The sequence below is a fragment of the Trachypithecus francoisi genome, unplaced genomic scaffold (genome assembly GCF_009764315.1).
Source record: "Trachypithecus francoisi isolate TF-2019V2 unplaced genomic scaffold, Tfra_2.0 Lachesis_group2, whole genome shotgun sequence".
Classification (NCBI taxonomy): domain Eukaryota; kingdom Metazoa; phylum Chordata; class Mammalia; order Primates; family Cercopithecidae; genus Trachypithecus; species Trachypithecus francoisi.
Window position 1 is genome coordinate 24,007,867 of NW_022681465.1, and position 15,528 is coordinate 24,023,394.

The 15,528-nt window shown below is 36.6% G+C and overlaps 1 protein-coding gene across 3 annotated transcripts in view; it reads left to right on the forward strand.

The window, feature by feature from the left end:
• The window catches only part of EPB41L4A (erythrocyte membrane protein band 4.1 like 4A), a 260,699-nt gene that overhangs the window by 110,945 nt on the left and 134,226 nt on the right, over positions 1-15,528 (forward strand). For all 3 annotated transcript variants that reach the window (XR_004429699.1, XM_033178937.1, XM_033178938.1), the window contains exon 2: positions 1,234-1,338. Coding sequence is in view for 2 of the 3 variants with exons in the window: in XM_033178937.1 (XP_033034828.1) it covers positions 1,234-1,338 (105 nt within the window). In the remaining variant the exon portion in view is untranslated. The remainder of the gene's footprint in view (positions 1-1,233; positions 1,339-15,528) is intronic.

The following is a 15,528-nucleotide window of genomic DNA, read 5'->3' on the forward strand; positions in this document are numbered from 1 at the left end:
ACTATGGCATTGTGATTATTGCAGAAAATGTCCAATAACCTAAAGATTCATCATGGAAGGCCTTTTTGTTTATAAATTATTTAATGGATTTTGAAAAAGGAACCAGTTAAAGTTTGCCAAAGTAATTTAGAGGAAAACAGAATACCTATGGAATTTGTAACAAGAACTTTCTTCTCCTGGTGTGTACTTTTATAACCTCATATTGCCCATTTTATAATAAATTTAATAAAAACATTTCCCTCATGCTAACAATCCATTTTCTAAAAGCAGTGCAGTATTAAGTGCTCACCATACATGAATAAACGCATCCTGGTAATTTTCTGAGGGCAGATGAAACTGAACAAAAGCCCTCCTTTGTTACCATAATGGGAGACTTGTTGTGGGATTTCTTTTATTATCTTGTTATACCAGCCAAAGATGGGGCAAGAGAAAGGAAGAGGCTGTATCTATACCTATACTATAAAAATGGATTATTTTATAAATTTATGTGGTGTATGGAGTAGTGCTTGCTGATGAAGTGTTTCTTACATGTGTGAATATTTGATTTTTAGTATGTTAGATGATAATCTTAATTTAAAGAATCTGTATATGTAGTAGGTGGGGAGAGAAGAGATTAGCTTTTTAGGTAGTTATCAGGATTTAAAAAGCAGCCAAAAGAAAAGTTTTGTGTCTGTGCTTATGTGAAAGAGATAAAGTAAAATATCTTCACAAGGGCTTTTGAGGACATTGACTTTAGTAGCTTTAATCTATGGGTTTATTATTTGAGGAGTGAAGATAAAAGCTTTGACTATTGTTAATTTTATATATCTTCTGTATTCATTGTGAGAGTAATACTATAGGTGAAAATTGCTTTTAAAAATGAAAGAATGGTGGAATTTTTAACCAAGGTGTTTTTTTGATGCATTTATTAGATGTTCTTCATATAAAAAAATTATCTTTATTAAAAGAATTTCGTCCTGAAGATAATTTATAATCCCAGAAGCAAGAAGCTTATATTAATTTAAAACCCACTATGATTTAAAAAGTATTTTCCAAAGCAATTTCTATAATACACTTTGCTTTAAATCACATTTTTTTTTCCTTCGTAATTGAGGCACAACTTACAGAGGGAACCATGGTCTAATACAATTGCTGCTGTTGTGAGTGAAACTAATAGAAGATGAGAGCCATGACTGTGTCCTGTTTAGGAGCAAAAAAGCAGCTGAAAAATATAAAACTGAATTATTTTTGCAGAAGTCAACGAAAGGTTCCATTGTCCTTGACCACGTATTCCATCACGTAAACCTTGTGGAGATAGATTATTTTGGGCTACGTTACTGTGACAGAAGCCATCAGACGGTGAGTACGGTGACTGTGTTAAATTTTTCTGGTTATAAATTTCACTCTGTCTCTGGCTTTTCCTGATATGGTTTTAGATGGTTAGGTTCTTTGTCACTGAAAAAGACTGAAAATCTCAAACATGTTTTCCCCTGATAATTTCTTTGCATTTTTTCCTCTTCTGCCAAAAGTCTATAGAGTTACTGGATTCACAGCTTCTGTACATGTGTTGTCCTCTTTGCAGATGGCATATGTGGTTTCCAGATTTGCAACCTTATGAGAATGAATGCAGAGCGTCAGTGCACATGGAGGACTGAATATGTCATTTAATATGAGTTAGAAGGCAAGTGGCTAGTCTCTTGAAGTGACAGGTATTAATTGCCTTTTAAGAAAGGGAATGGTTAGAGAAGAAATACAGTGTAAAAAAAAAAAGTGACTACGTAAGTTTTATAAGTGAGATGAGCTGTTACAAAATAAAATAAGTAGAGGTTTTTTTTATTCATGAACTTGATGAAATAAGAGTAATAAAGACAACTTAGCTTTTAGTTCTTACGTCAGTTGTTCACAAAGGTTAATTCAGAAGGTCTTCCAGTCCGGAGTAGAGAGTTCGTAAGAAATTCATCACAGTGGAAAAACTTTGGAGATGAAGATTTTGAAGGATGAAAGGATATTCATTAATGTGACTTTTGGTTTAGTCTGAGAAAGATCTTAGCTTCAGATAGGCACAGCTTCATTATGCAGAATGCTCACATGCTTATCTCAGAAATACCCTATTTGACTTGCCTTTTATTTTTCGTCCTATTCAACTGCTGTTGAAATGGAGATGTTCTCCTCTTCCTTCATTTGTTCTCCCATCCTCCACTGGGTCTTTTGTGGTACATTCAGTGAAGAACATGATTTTCTGAGTGGTGTTGCTGCTATTGATGGTGATTACTTGTTTCTTTTCTTGAGCTAGTTCCTTAATCTATTCTGTGTCATGGGAGGATTTTATAAGGTTGGAATGAAAAATTGAGTGTGTTGGATAGCTTTCCATAGAAAGGAATAACTTTCTAAAGGCTAGTGGTCATTATGGCATGTTGCAAAAAAGGGGAACAGACATGTTTAGAAGTCCACTGAATTCTATCTTGTACAGACCACGAATAAGTATAGCAGAACTGTAAATTTATACAGAAAGATTAAATTGAAGGCTAAAGAAGGTATCATGTGCTACATTCATATTTTTGATATAACATTTTTTTCCTAGCAGAGAAAACTACAGTTTTCTGATCTTACCTACTATGTCAGACTTTCCCTGGAAAGATTGACTGTCTTGCTAAAGTTATATAGACCTTGTCTGTCTCTATCTTCCCCCTCACCCTTTTTTTAACTTTGCAAAGGAAAAATGTGAAAAGCTAGAGATTTCCAAAACAATGACCCCTGCTGTAGCAGTTAGCATTGCTAGTTTATTGAAAGTTTTGTAGGGTTTAAATTAAGAACATTTTTTCCTCTTTTACTCCTAAGGTTTGGCATTTATGATGGTGTTTATGGTACAGGTTTTAGGAGAAATGGCACATTTAGAAGGAGAAAGCTCTTAAGTCATATTGTTTTGATGTGATAATATCAGGTGTGTAAAATGACATGAAAAAAGTATTCTTTGCCTCTTTTTGTTATATTCTAATAGTGAACTCAGCTAAAATAGAGGTGATTTGTAAACATTGCTTAGTCTTTGCATGTTCACATGTATTGTCTGATTACCTTTTAATTGTAGGAGGCTGTGAGAATAAGGTAATGAAATTTTGTACTTCCTTTTGGCAACAGTTTCATCAAAAGTATATTAGAAGCAGCCCTGCATATCTGACAGTTACTTAAAACAAATAAGGATTTAAACAAAAAAACCCTGTGTTAAAATAGTACAGGATATGGTTAAAAAAATCTTTGTCTTAAAAACCAAGTAATGGTTTTCATCAATGTCGATTGAATTACTGTACATTCGGGACCTCACATGACAGAGAAGTTGTCTGCACTAGAGGACCAGGAGAACCTAGAACCCTGGAACTCATCGTTCATCATCATTACCAACGTCATAATCAGTGCACCAGAGTCTGTAAACATTTTTGTTTGTTGAAATTGTATGTTTAGAACAGTTCTCTAGAGTATTATTATCTTTCTATTAGAGATGATGAAACGCAAACTAAGAAGGTTAAGCACCTTTCCTAAGGTCGCATAATCAGCACGTATTAGGACCAGAATTCCACCCTAAGTCTGAGTGTCTCCAAGACCTTTCAACCACTATAATATCCTGACTTTCAAGACAATTGAAATTGCAGCAGCACAGTCTTCCCTTTAAAGAACTGGTGTATTTGAAATTAATCAAAGGCTGGAAGGAACTTGAGTCATCTTTTAGGCTTTCAGAAGTTATTATAAATGGATTGTGATCTGGTGGAATAGATAACTGCCTTTGGAGTCACAAGATAGGTTTGAGTCCTGTGTCTGCCCCTAAAAAATGGTCAAATCACTTAATTTTTCTGAATCTTGATATGCTTATCTGTAAATTGACAATAAAATGCTTTTTCTCCTCAACACTCAGGATTGATGTAGGACAAAATCAGAACACATGATAGCTTTTTGTAGATAAGGTATTAAACATGTAAAAGGGCTTTCCTGTTGAAACTAGGATGGGAGCAAATATTGCTGGTGATACTAGTGGAATGAAGGAATAAGGAGAAAGTCTAGAAGAAAGAAAAGAAAAAATTAAATAAACTGTAGATTCTTAAATGCCTTTGGAGATTTTTGAAGATGAGTTTTGTTGATGTTGAAAGCAGTAATAAATATAAATGTGATATCTCAATACTACTTCTGGTTTTAAGATTAGTTTTGAAAGGGAAAGTGCTTAGCCTGGGCATAGAGCCTATTTTCTGTTCCACTCTGGCTTGTGCCAGTTAGGTTTGTTCTTGATCCAGACTGGTGTGTGTGGGGATGTAGGTCTCTTATATTAGGGCCTTGGTCTGACTTACAGAAAATTCCCAGAAATTATAGTTATGTCTTACTTTAATGTTAGCACTTGAGGTTCCTTTACAGATTACTCCTTGAAAGGCAGAAGTTGTATATAATTGGAGCTTTTCTCAGAATATGGAAATCAGCGTGGCATTGAGAATTAGGCTGCTGGATCTGCTGCCCTTTTACTTAAGAAGTCAAAGGAGGAGGAAAATGTGAAGCACACAGATGAAGACAGATGCAGACATTGTCTTCTGCCAGTGAACTCTGTTTTTGCTTTGCTAAGACAATAAAAACAATCAGAAACTTCCCGCTTTCTTGACCACCCCACCCCCAAACACCTAGTTACTTCTTACACTTCCTATCCTGTTACCACCTTGCTTTTTATGTTTGGTGTCTTACCACCTTGCTTTTTCTGTTTGGTGTCTCTCTACCCTACCTACTCCCTCTTTCTAGTCAGTGTTTGGCGTGTTCAAGTCTCTCCCATTTAGAACCTCCCATTCCCCACCTCCCTTGTCCTCCTCTATCTGCTGCCATCTTTGGCTTCTTCTGCACCACACATAATCTTCAGAAAACTTTGTCTAAATTTCTTACATTCACTTCTGAAATCCCATTGTTTCCTAAACGTATCACCATGCAGCTCTGATACCAGTCACATCACTGAAACTGGCCCTGCCTTGCCAGTTGCTAAATCTAAGAGACTCTATCAATCCTTATCTTACTTGACCTTTCTTTTGCTTTGACACTAACAACTTGTCCATTCTTGAAATCTCTTTTTGTTCTTCTGGCACTATATTCTTTTTATTTCTCTCTTTTCATGTTTTCTCTAGTTATTCCTATTCATCCTCTCTACGATCATGATTCCACTGCCTGTTCCATAAAATGTTGGTATTCATCAGGATTTTGTCCTTGATTCTCTTATGCTTTCTCTTCAGGCCCACACATTTGGTGCTACCTTTGCTAGTACTGTTTATCTCTGAGATAATTTCCTTAAGCATCTAAACTAAACTGTGTATGTATTAATATTTGTATTCTCTTCCCTGCCCCCAAGTACTCTGAGTGTTGAATAAAAGTCCTCATCCATTGAGCTCTAGCAGGCAAACTCAAGTGTGTCCTCTCTGCCATCAGTAGTGGCCCTCTTTCTTTCATCCTGATGCTGTACTTTGTAACATGTGCAAGGTTTCACGTTCTGTGATTGTATGTTCTGGAAAGTCCCTATAATGATTGATAAAACATGTATAAGTGATAATGTGAATCTTGTTGCAAAGAAAGGAAGATTGTAATGCTGGATCATTACAAAATGAAACTTACTATGTGAGATGTCTTCAAGCATCTGTTGGAGGAACAGAGGGGAAAGATCAAGAAGCATAAAGTTCCTCTCAGGTAACCCTTTGACTTTATGAAGAACATCATAAGAAGCACAATATCCTGGGAGGGCTGACAACAACACATGAAGGGCATCTGGGAAACAATGATGGTGGGTGGCTTTTCAAGAGTCCAGGACCTGGAAGGGAATGCCAGAAGCATCTATAGAGGGCCCCACAGCACCGAAGCTCTCATTTTCCTGATGATGAATGTGTGTTACTTTTCCTTGGTAATCTCATCTGTTCCATGGTTTAAATTATATCGAAAGACTGAGCCTCAAATTCCTATCTTCAACCCAGATGTTTCGGGAGGGACTACACTGCGTTAAAATTCAAAATCTGGATTCAGACTGTATGGGTTCAAACCACAGTCCACCTGGAGAGCTGTGTGTCACTGAGTGAGTCTCCCTAACTTTTCTATACCTCAGTTCCTCTGTTTATAAAGTGAGGCTAGTAATAGTACCAGCTTCATAGGGTGGTAGTGATGATTGAAGGAATCCATAAAATGTACACAGACTAGTGCTTTAAAATGTATGGTCCACATAATGTTTTAGCTGCTATTCACTACCCAGATACCTCTCATGTATCTCAAAGGTAACATATTCAAAACTGAAGTCATCTTCCCCTCCAAATCTGCTTTTTATAAGAAATGTTTCTGAGATCAGTGATTTTCAAGATTTTTTTTTTTTCTTTTAGAGATGAGGTCACACTATGTTGCTTAGGCTGGTTGGTTTCAAACTCCTGAACTCAAGTGATCCTCCTGCCTCAGCCTCCCAAAGTGCTAGGATTACAGGTGTGAGCCACCATACCAGGTCTACGATTTTTTTTTTTTGTTTGTTTGTTTTAAAACACGTACTTGTGTATAATTTTAGATTGAGAGTTAAAATTTTGTAAGTTTTAGCAGATCCAGGTCTTTGGTTTATCATAAATATTGACACTGTAAAATCAAAAATTGTCATATTCCTTTTAAGTGTATCCTGTGAATTTATATTTCATAGTAATTTTGTACTCTTCATCTACCTTTACAAAAATATGAACAAACTGTTTTTTAAAAATCAGAAACTTTTCTTTATTCCTTTTATGTCTTTAAACTTGTATTCCTATTCTACTTTCTCCCTAAAATGTTATTATATTTTCATTAATAAAATACATATATCCATAATATACATATAATTGGTATTTTAAAACTTTATTTCCTGAGATGTTAAGGATCTAATTGTTATTGAACCCTAAGAGTAGTTGTTATTACCATGGTTGTCACTATATAATTAATTAAAACAGCAAAATACTATGCATTTTAATAATTATTAAACATATTTTCTGGGGAAAATGACAGATAGGGGCAAGACTAGATTGCAGCTCCCACTCGGACAGATAGTGCAGTGTGTGGAGACTTGCATTGTGAAATTTTGCTCCAGAATTACTGCAGAAATATACCAAGAAAGCTGAGAGAATCCACAGACCCTTTGAAGGAAGCAGATTGCTCCTGCAGGACCCCAGAGACACTGCAAATACCGTGCTGGTATCCATGACTGAGAGATATGAGGACGGTTCACATCACAGGACTCTGTGCAGACAACCCTTAGTACCAGCCTGGAGTCTGGTAGCCCTGCTGCGTGGCTAGATCCAGAAGGGAAATAACAGTTACTGCATCCCAGCTCTCAGGAAGCCACATTCCTAGGAAAAGGGGGAGAGTGCTATCATCAAGGGAACACCCATGGGACAAAAGAATCTGCACAGCAGCCTTGAGCTCCAGATCTTCCCTCTAACATAGTTTACCCAAAGGAGAAGGAACCAGAAAAACAATTCTGGTAATATGACAAGAGAAGATTCTTCAGCACCACCCAAAAAAGCATACTTTTTCCTCAGCAATGGATCCAAACCAAGAAAAAGTCCCTGATTTACCTGAAAAGGTATGTAGAAGGTTGATTATTAAGCCAATTAAGGAGGCACCAGAGAAAGGTGAAGTCCAATTTAAGGAAATCAAAAAAATGATACAAGAAATGAGGGGAGAAATCTTCAGTGAAATAGATGGCATAAATAAAAAACAATCACAACTTCAGGAAATAAAGGACACACTTAGAGAAATGCAAAATGTTCTTGAAATTCTCAGCAATAGACTCAAATAAGCAGAAGAAAGAACTTCAGATCTCAAAGACAAGGTTATCAAATTAACCCAATCCGACAAAGACTAAGAAAAAAAGAATTTAAAACATGAACAAAGTCGCCAAGAAATTTGAGATTACATAAGTGACCAAACCTAAGAATAATTGGCATTCCTGAGGAAGAAGAGGAATCTAAAAGTTTGGAAAACATATTTGGGGGAATAATCTAGTAAAACTTCCCCAGCATTGCTAAAGACCTAAACATCCAAATAGAAGGAGCTCAAAGAATACCTGGGAAATTGCAAAAAGACCATTACCTAGGCACATTGTCATCAGGTTATCTAAAGGTAAGATGAAGAAAAGAATCTTAATAGCTGTGAGGCAAAAGCACCAGGTAACCTATAAAGGAAAACCTATCAGATTAACAGCAGATTTCTCAGCAGAAACCCTACAAGCTAGAAGGGATTGGGTCCCTATCTACAGCCTCCTTAAACAAAACAATTATCAGCCAAGAATTTTGTCTCCAGTGAAACTAAGCTTCATAAATGAAGAAAAGATAGTGTTTTTCAGGCAAACAAATGCTGAGAGAATTTGCCACTCCCAAACCAGCACTATAAGAACTGCTCAAAGGAGCTCTAAATCTTGAAACAAATCCTGGAAACACATCAATAACAGAACCTCCTTAAAGCATAAGTCTCACAGGACCTATAAAACAAAAATACAATAAAAAAAAAAAACAGGGTATACAGGCAACAAATAGCACAATGAATGGAATAGTACCTCATATCTCAATACTAATGCTGAATGTAAATGGCCTAAATGCTCCACTTAAAAGATACAGAATTGCAGAAAGGATAAGAATTCACCAACCAGGTATCTGGTGACTTAAAGAGACTCATCTAACACATAAAGACTCACATAAACTTAAGGTAAAGGGGTGGAAAAAGATATTCCATGCAAATAGACACCAAAAGCAAGCAGGCATATATCAGACCAAACAAACTTTAAGGGCAGTTAAAAAAGACAAAGTAGGACATTATGATAAAAGCCCTTGTCCAACAGGAAAATATCACAATCCTAAATATATATGCACCTAACACTGGAGCTCCCAAATTTATAAAACAATTACTACTAGACCTAAATAATGAGATAGAGAGCAACACAGTAATAATGGGGGACTTCAGTACTGCACTGACAGCACTAGACAGGCCATCAAGACAGAAAGTCAGCAAAGAAACAATGGATTTAAACTATACTCTGGAGCAAATGGACTTAACAGATATTTACATAACTTTCTTTAGTAGAGACGGGTTTCACCATGTTGACCAGGCTGGTCTCAAACTCCTGACCTCAGGTGATCCACCTGCCTTGGCCTCCCAGAGTGCTGGGATTACAGGTGTGAGCCACCACTCCCGGCCATTTACAGAACATTCTACCCAACAACTTCAGAATATACATTCTATTCATCAGCACATGGAACTTTCTCCAAAACAGACCATATGATAGGCCACAAAACAAGTCTGAATAAATTTAAGAAAACTGAAATTATATCAAGTACTATCTCAGACCATAGTGGAAAAAATTATTTAAACTGAACGATAATAGTGACACAACTATCAAAACTTCTGGGATACAGCAAAGGTGGTGCTCAGAGGAATGTTCATAGCCTTAAATGCCTATATCAAAAAGTCTGAAAGAGCACAACTGGACAATCTAAAGTCACACCTCAAGGTACTAGAGAAACAAGAACAAACCAAACCCAACAGAATAAAGGAAATAACCACGGTCAGAGCGGAACTAAATGAAATTGAAACAAAAAGAAATGCAAAAGATAAATGAAACAAACAGCTGCTTCTTTGAAAAGATAAATAAAATTGATAGACCATTAGCAAGATTAACCAAGAAAAGAAGAGGGAAGATCCAAATAAGCTCAATTAGAAATGAAACAGGAGATATTACAACTGACACCACCGAAATACAAAAGATCATTCAAGGCTACTATGAACACCTTTACTTGCATAAACTAGAAAACATGGAGGAGATGGATAAATTCCTGGAAAGAGACAATCCTCCTAGCTTAAATCAGGAAGAATTAGAAACCCTGAACAGACCATTAACAAGCAGTGAGATTGAAATGGTAATAAAAAAATTACCAACAAGAAAAAGTCCAGGATCAGGTGGATTCACAGTTGAATTCTACCAACATTCAAAGAAGAATTAATACCAATCATATTGACATAATAATGTCAATAATTATCCACAAGGTAGAGAAAGAGGAAGTCCTCCTTAAATCTTTCCATGAAGCCAGTATAACAAAAAAAACTACAGACCAATATCCCTGATGAACATATATGCAAAAATCCTTAACAAAATGCTAGTTTACCGAATCCAACAGCATCTAAAAAAGATAATCCACCACGATCAAGTGTGTTGCATACCAGGAATGCAGGGATGGTTATAACATACACAAATCAATAAATGTGAAACATCACATAAACACAGTTAAAAACAAAAATCACACGATCATCTCAGTAGAGGTAGAAAGAGCATTTGACAAAATTCAGCATCTCTTCATGATTAAAACCCTCAGCAAAATTGGCATACAGGGGACATACCTCAGTGTAATAAAAACCATCTATGACAAACCCACAACCAACATAATAAGAACGGGGAAAAGTTGAAAGCAAATGGAAACACATTTCATGTTCATGGATGGGTAGATTCAATAATGTAAAGATGACCATACTGCCAAAAGCAATCTACAAATTCATTGCAACTTCCATCAAAATACCACCATCATTCTTCACAGAACTAGAAAAAAACAATCCTAAAGTTCATATGGAACCAAAAAAGAGCCTGCATAGCCAAAGCAAGACTAAGCAAAAAGAACATAGCTAGAGGCATCACATTACCTGATTTCTAACTGTACTATAAGGCCATAGTCACCAAAACAGCATGATACTGGTATAAAAATAGGGACAAAGACGAATGGAATAGAATAGAGAACCCAGAAATTAACCCAAATACTTACAGCCAACTGATCTTTGACAAAGCAAACAAAAACAAAGTGGGGAAAGGACACCCTTTTCAACAAATGGTGCTGGGATAATTGGCAAGTCACATGATGGAGAATGAAACTGGATCCTTATCTCTTGCCTTATACAAAAATCGACTCAAGATGGATCAAGGACTTATATTTAAGTCCTAAATCAGTAAGACTTGAAACTATAAAAATTCTAGAAGATAACATTGGAAAAACCCTTCTAGACATTGGCTTAGGCAAAGATTTCATGACCAAGAACCCAAAAGCAAATGCAACAAAAATGAAGATAAATAGATGAGACTTAATTAAACTAAAGAGCTTTTGCATGGCAAAAGGAACAGTCAGCAGAGTAAACAGCCCACAGAGTGGGAGAAAATCTTCACAACCTATACATCTGACAAGGGACTAATATCCAGAATCTACAAGGAACTCAAATAAAAAAGAAACAAATAATCCCATCAAAAAGTGGACTAAGGACATGAGTAGACAATTCTCGAAAGAAGATATACAAACGGTAACAAATATATGAAGAAATGCTCAACATCACTAATGATCAGGGAAATGCTCATCAAAACCACAATGCAATACCACCTTACCCCTGCAAGAATAGCCATTATCAAAAAATAAAAAAAATAATAGATTTTGGCATGGATCTGATGAAAAGGGAACACTTCTACACTGCTGGTAGGAATGTAAACTAGTACAGCCACTATGGAAAACAGTGTGGAGATTCTTTATAAAGAATTAAAAGTAGAACTACCATTTGATTCAGCAATCCCACTACTGGGTATCCACCCAGAGGAGAAGAAGTCATACAAAAAAGATACTTGCACACGCATGTTTATAGCAGCACAATTCAGAATTGCAAAAATGTGGAACCAACCCGAGTGCCCATCAGTTAACGAGTGGATAAAGAAACTGGTATATGTGTGTGTGTGTGTATGTATATATGTGTGTATATATGTATGTGTGTATATATATGTATATGATGTAATACTACTCAGCCATAAAATGGAATGAATTAATGGCATTCACAGCAACCTGGATGGGATTGGAGACTATTATTCTAAGTGAAGTAACTCAGGAATGGAAAAGCAAACATTGTATGTTCTCACTCGTAAGTGGGGGCTAAGCTATGAGGATGCAAAGGCATAAGAATGATACAATGGACTTTGGAGTCTCGGGAGGGAAGGGGTAGGAAGCAGGTGAGGGATAAAAGTTTACAAATTGGCTTCAATGTATATTGCTTGGGTGATGGGTGCACCAAAATCTCACAAATCACCACTAAAGAACTTACTCATGTAACTGAATACCTAACCTGTTCCCCAAAAACCTATGGAAAAAAATTATTAAACATAAAATGTAAGTATTTATTGGAAATGCATCTTTTAATGAGATGAGTGGGACTTTTTCTTTCCAATTAGTCCATTATAATATATTCCTGGAATGATTCCAACTCTACCTTTTTCTTATATATCTGAGAGCAGTGTTTTTTCAGACCATTCAATTGGGTTTTTCTTCAGTTTAGTTGAAAACAATGAATTCAAGACCACCTGACTTAAAATTTGTTAATTGATCATTATAGTAATTCAACTCCACAATTTCTAGGAAATGTATTAAAAAATGCTTTACCAACTCTTGGCAAAATATTATTAATTATAATATTTTCTTTTTTAGAGCCACCTGATTTAATCCAATATTAAATAAATATTAAATAGAAGGGATTTAGAAAAATTTAAAAATCATTAATTTTAACATATGTTTGCCAAGGTAAGACTTGTATTAAAGTGCTTTTATCTAATCACATACTTTATATTTTCATCATAATCTTGGAATTGCAGGTTTAGTTCATTTGGCTTATGAAAAGTCTCCAACATAAAACTCTTGGACAAAGCCAGTCATTCTTAAACCACTTAGCCAAACCAACTTGCTTTCTGCCATTTTGTCAATTTAAATAAAAATGTTAACTTGAGTTCTGTGAAAAGTATTTCATTTTGGAATTCTATTCCTAAGACAGATAAGGCAAAGCATTTTGTTACCTAGATAAGTCTGCTTTCACTTACCAAGACTTTGATTTGTCTTATTCTTAAGGAACTGACAATAACTAGAGTATGGAAGTTGCAAGATCATTAAACAAAAATTACTCCTGGTGCTGCCCTACTGTACAATATATCTGATTTTAGAACCACCCAAGTATAGGCCAAAATATCATGCTTCTAACACTTTGCCTAGTCCTTGCCAGAAATATGTATAAAATGGAAAAAGACATAAAACTAGTTTTTCTGATTTATGGTGTCTTTATTAAAGACAACTTTGTTAATATCAGTATTTTAGTCTTTCTATTCTTCTCCTGTGATTATTTATACCCTTGGGCAATGCACTATAGGAGCTTGACAGGGCTGAAAGGTGCCTTTCAGTAAACTGGGAATGGAGAATTTTGAAAGGAGAGTGCAGTAGGAAAGGAGAATTAGCATAATGTCGTAATCTTGGGTCTATTCTTCGGTAGATCAGTTTTGGAATAGAGTGTATGTGGAAGTTGAGAATCTGGAAATTGAGTTCTTAAAACTATGTTTACCCATGTATCCTTTGGAAAGTCCTCACGTAGCATCCCTGAGGTGCCTGCACCTTTGTTACAATAGCTTAGTGAATGCCAACACCATCTACCCAATTGTTCAAGCTAGAATCTTGGGTGTCATTCCCAACTACATCATCTCGCCTCTCCTCATAGCCAGTCACCAAGTCCTGGCAGTTTCACTCCTTAATGCCTAGAGTGACCATACAGTTCACTCACTAATCCAGGATACTTCTGAGAGTAAAAAGGGACATTGTTAATAACTAAGCTGGGACAACTAGTGTAAACAGGTCTTGTGGTCACCCATTCACCTCTCTAGAATCAGTCTCCATCTCTGAATTTTGGTTTTGGTGCCAGATGAGCTTGGGTTTCTAGAAAAGCTTTTTTGACTGGCTGTCCTGTCTTTGGTCTTACTCCCTCCAGTGTTTTCCCCACTGCAATTGCAGTTTTCTTTCAGAAAGGCGACTTTGATGATGTCTCCTTCTGTGGCTTAAAATTCTTTAATGGCTCCCTAAGGGAAAATCAAAATTCCTAAACACGGTTTACAAAGTCCTTTAAGATACACGGCCCTTGGTTATCTTGAGCTCCTTTTCTTGCAAAATGACTTTTCAGTTCCCCATCCAAATGCGCACTTCAGGTACACCACAGCTCCACTGAACTACCTGCAACTCCTTAGCTGTACCATAGTGTCTCTGAGGATTGTATGTGCTGCCTCCCCTGCCTGAACACCCTTCTTGTTCTCTTCCCTTACTTCATTTTTTCTTGGTTAAATCCTGTTTATCATTACCATCCCCAGAGTGTGGTGTTTCTGATGTTTCTTCCTTCCTGAAGCTTTCCCCGACCCCCCAGAAATATTTTGGGCCTTCTTGTATCACATATTACAAATACAACATTGTTTGTGCCTGTTGAATAATAACATTTGATCAGATACTTTTTGAAGGGAAGCATCCTATTCACCCCTTTATTCTCACCTCTGTCACTGAAAAACAAGTGATCTGTAATGTTATTGAATGAAAGAACTCTCGCCTGGACAGTGTGGGCAGGTCAGTGGTAGGCGAGAGCTTTGACAAGAGCATTCCTCCACCTCTCCTTCCCACATCTGCCTGCTCCCTCCTTCTCTTATGAAAGGCCTCTCCTGCTGTTCATTTTAACCCGATTTAACTTATATTAAAAAAAAGAAAAAGAAAAAGCTTTACTGAGATATTAGGAAGTTAGATTGAAAATTCTTATTGGGATTATAAGAAACGACAGGTACAGGATATTTTTAATGTGCTGGCAGCTACCAGGTGCTGTTTAGAATATTCTTGTCTGGTTAGAGGTATAATAATGTAGTATGTAATAAAAGAAGGTATATGAGAATTTGAGTTCAGACAGTGTCACGTGTAACTGTATGTTGGTGGATCCCATGATTTAAAAAAATTGTTTATAATAAATAGCACTTCTAAAAGTAGATTTTTATATTTCTTCATGGTTAAACTGTTTAATAGGATAGGAAGAGATGATGTTTTTCTGGAGCATTTTCTGTTTAGAATAGGTGTGCCCTCTTCTGAGCATAGTCATGTGATACACCACGAGAATTCAGAAGCTCACATGCCTGAAATAACCCCGGGAAGTGCTGAGAGGGGAGCCTCCCAAATGGCACCCCCAAAGTCGCTTGGTGCACTGCATGCTTTCCTCACTGCAGCATCGGGAAAAGCAGAGCATGCTTTGATTGATTGGTCTTCAGTTTGTTGATTTTGACATGGACTCAAAAACATCACTTGAAGGACCCAGGTTTGTGTAGGATCAGCTCCATGACACATTTTGAACTTTAGTTCTTTTTTCCTCCTTTCCCTCAAATGGTTGATTGCAGTAGGCATGAATGTGTCTTCCGTGGGTCATGTATAATATTTTATCTTGTGGTTTCTAGGTTTAGGGAGGTGAAGGGCTGAATTCTATCTTGCAGAGAAAGTTTTTCTTTGTTAATGGCACCCAGTGCCTTCTTTACCAAAAGTAAATTAAAAGGAGGAGGGTGGGAGGTGGAAGGAAGGAGAGGATCAGGAAAAATAACTAAGGGGTACCAGGCTTCGTACCTGGGTCACAAAATTAATCTGTACACCAGACCCCCGTGACACGAGTTTACCTGTATATGAAACCTGCACATGTATCCCTGAA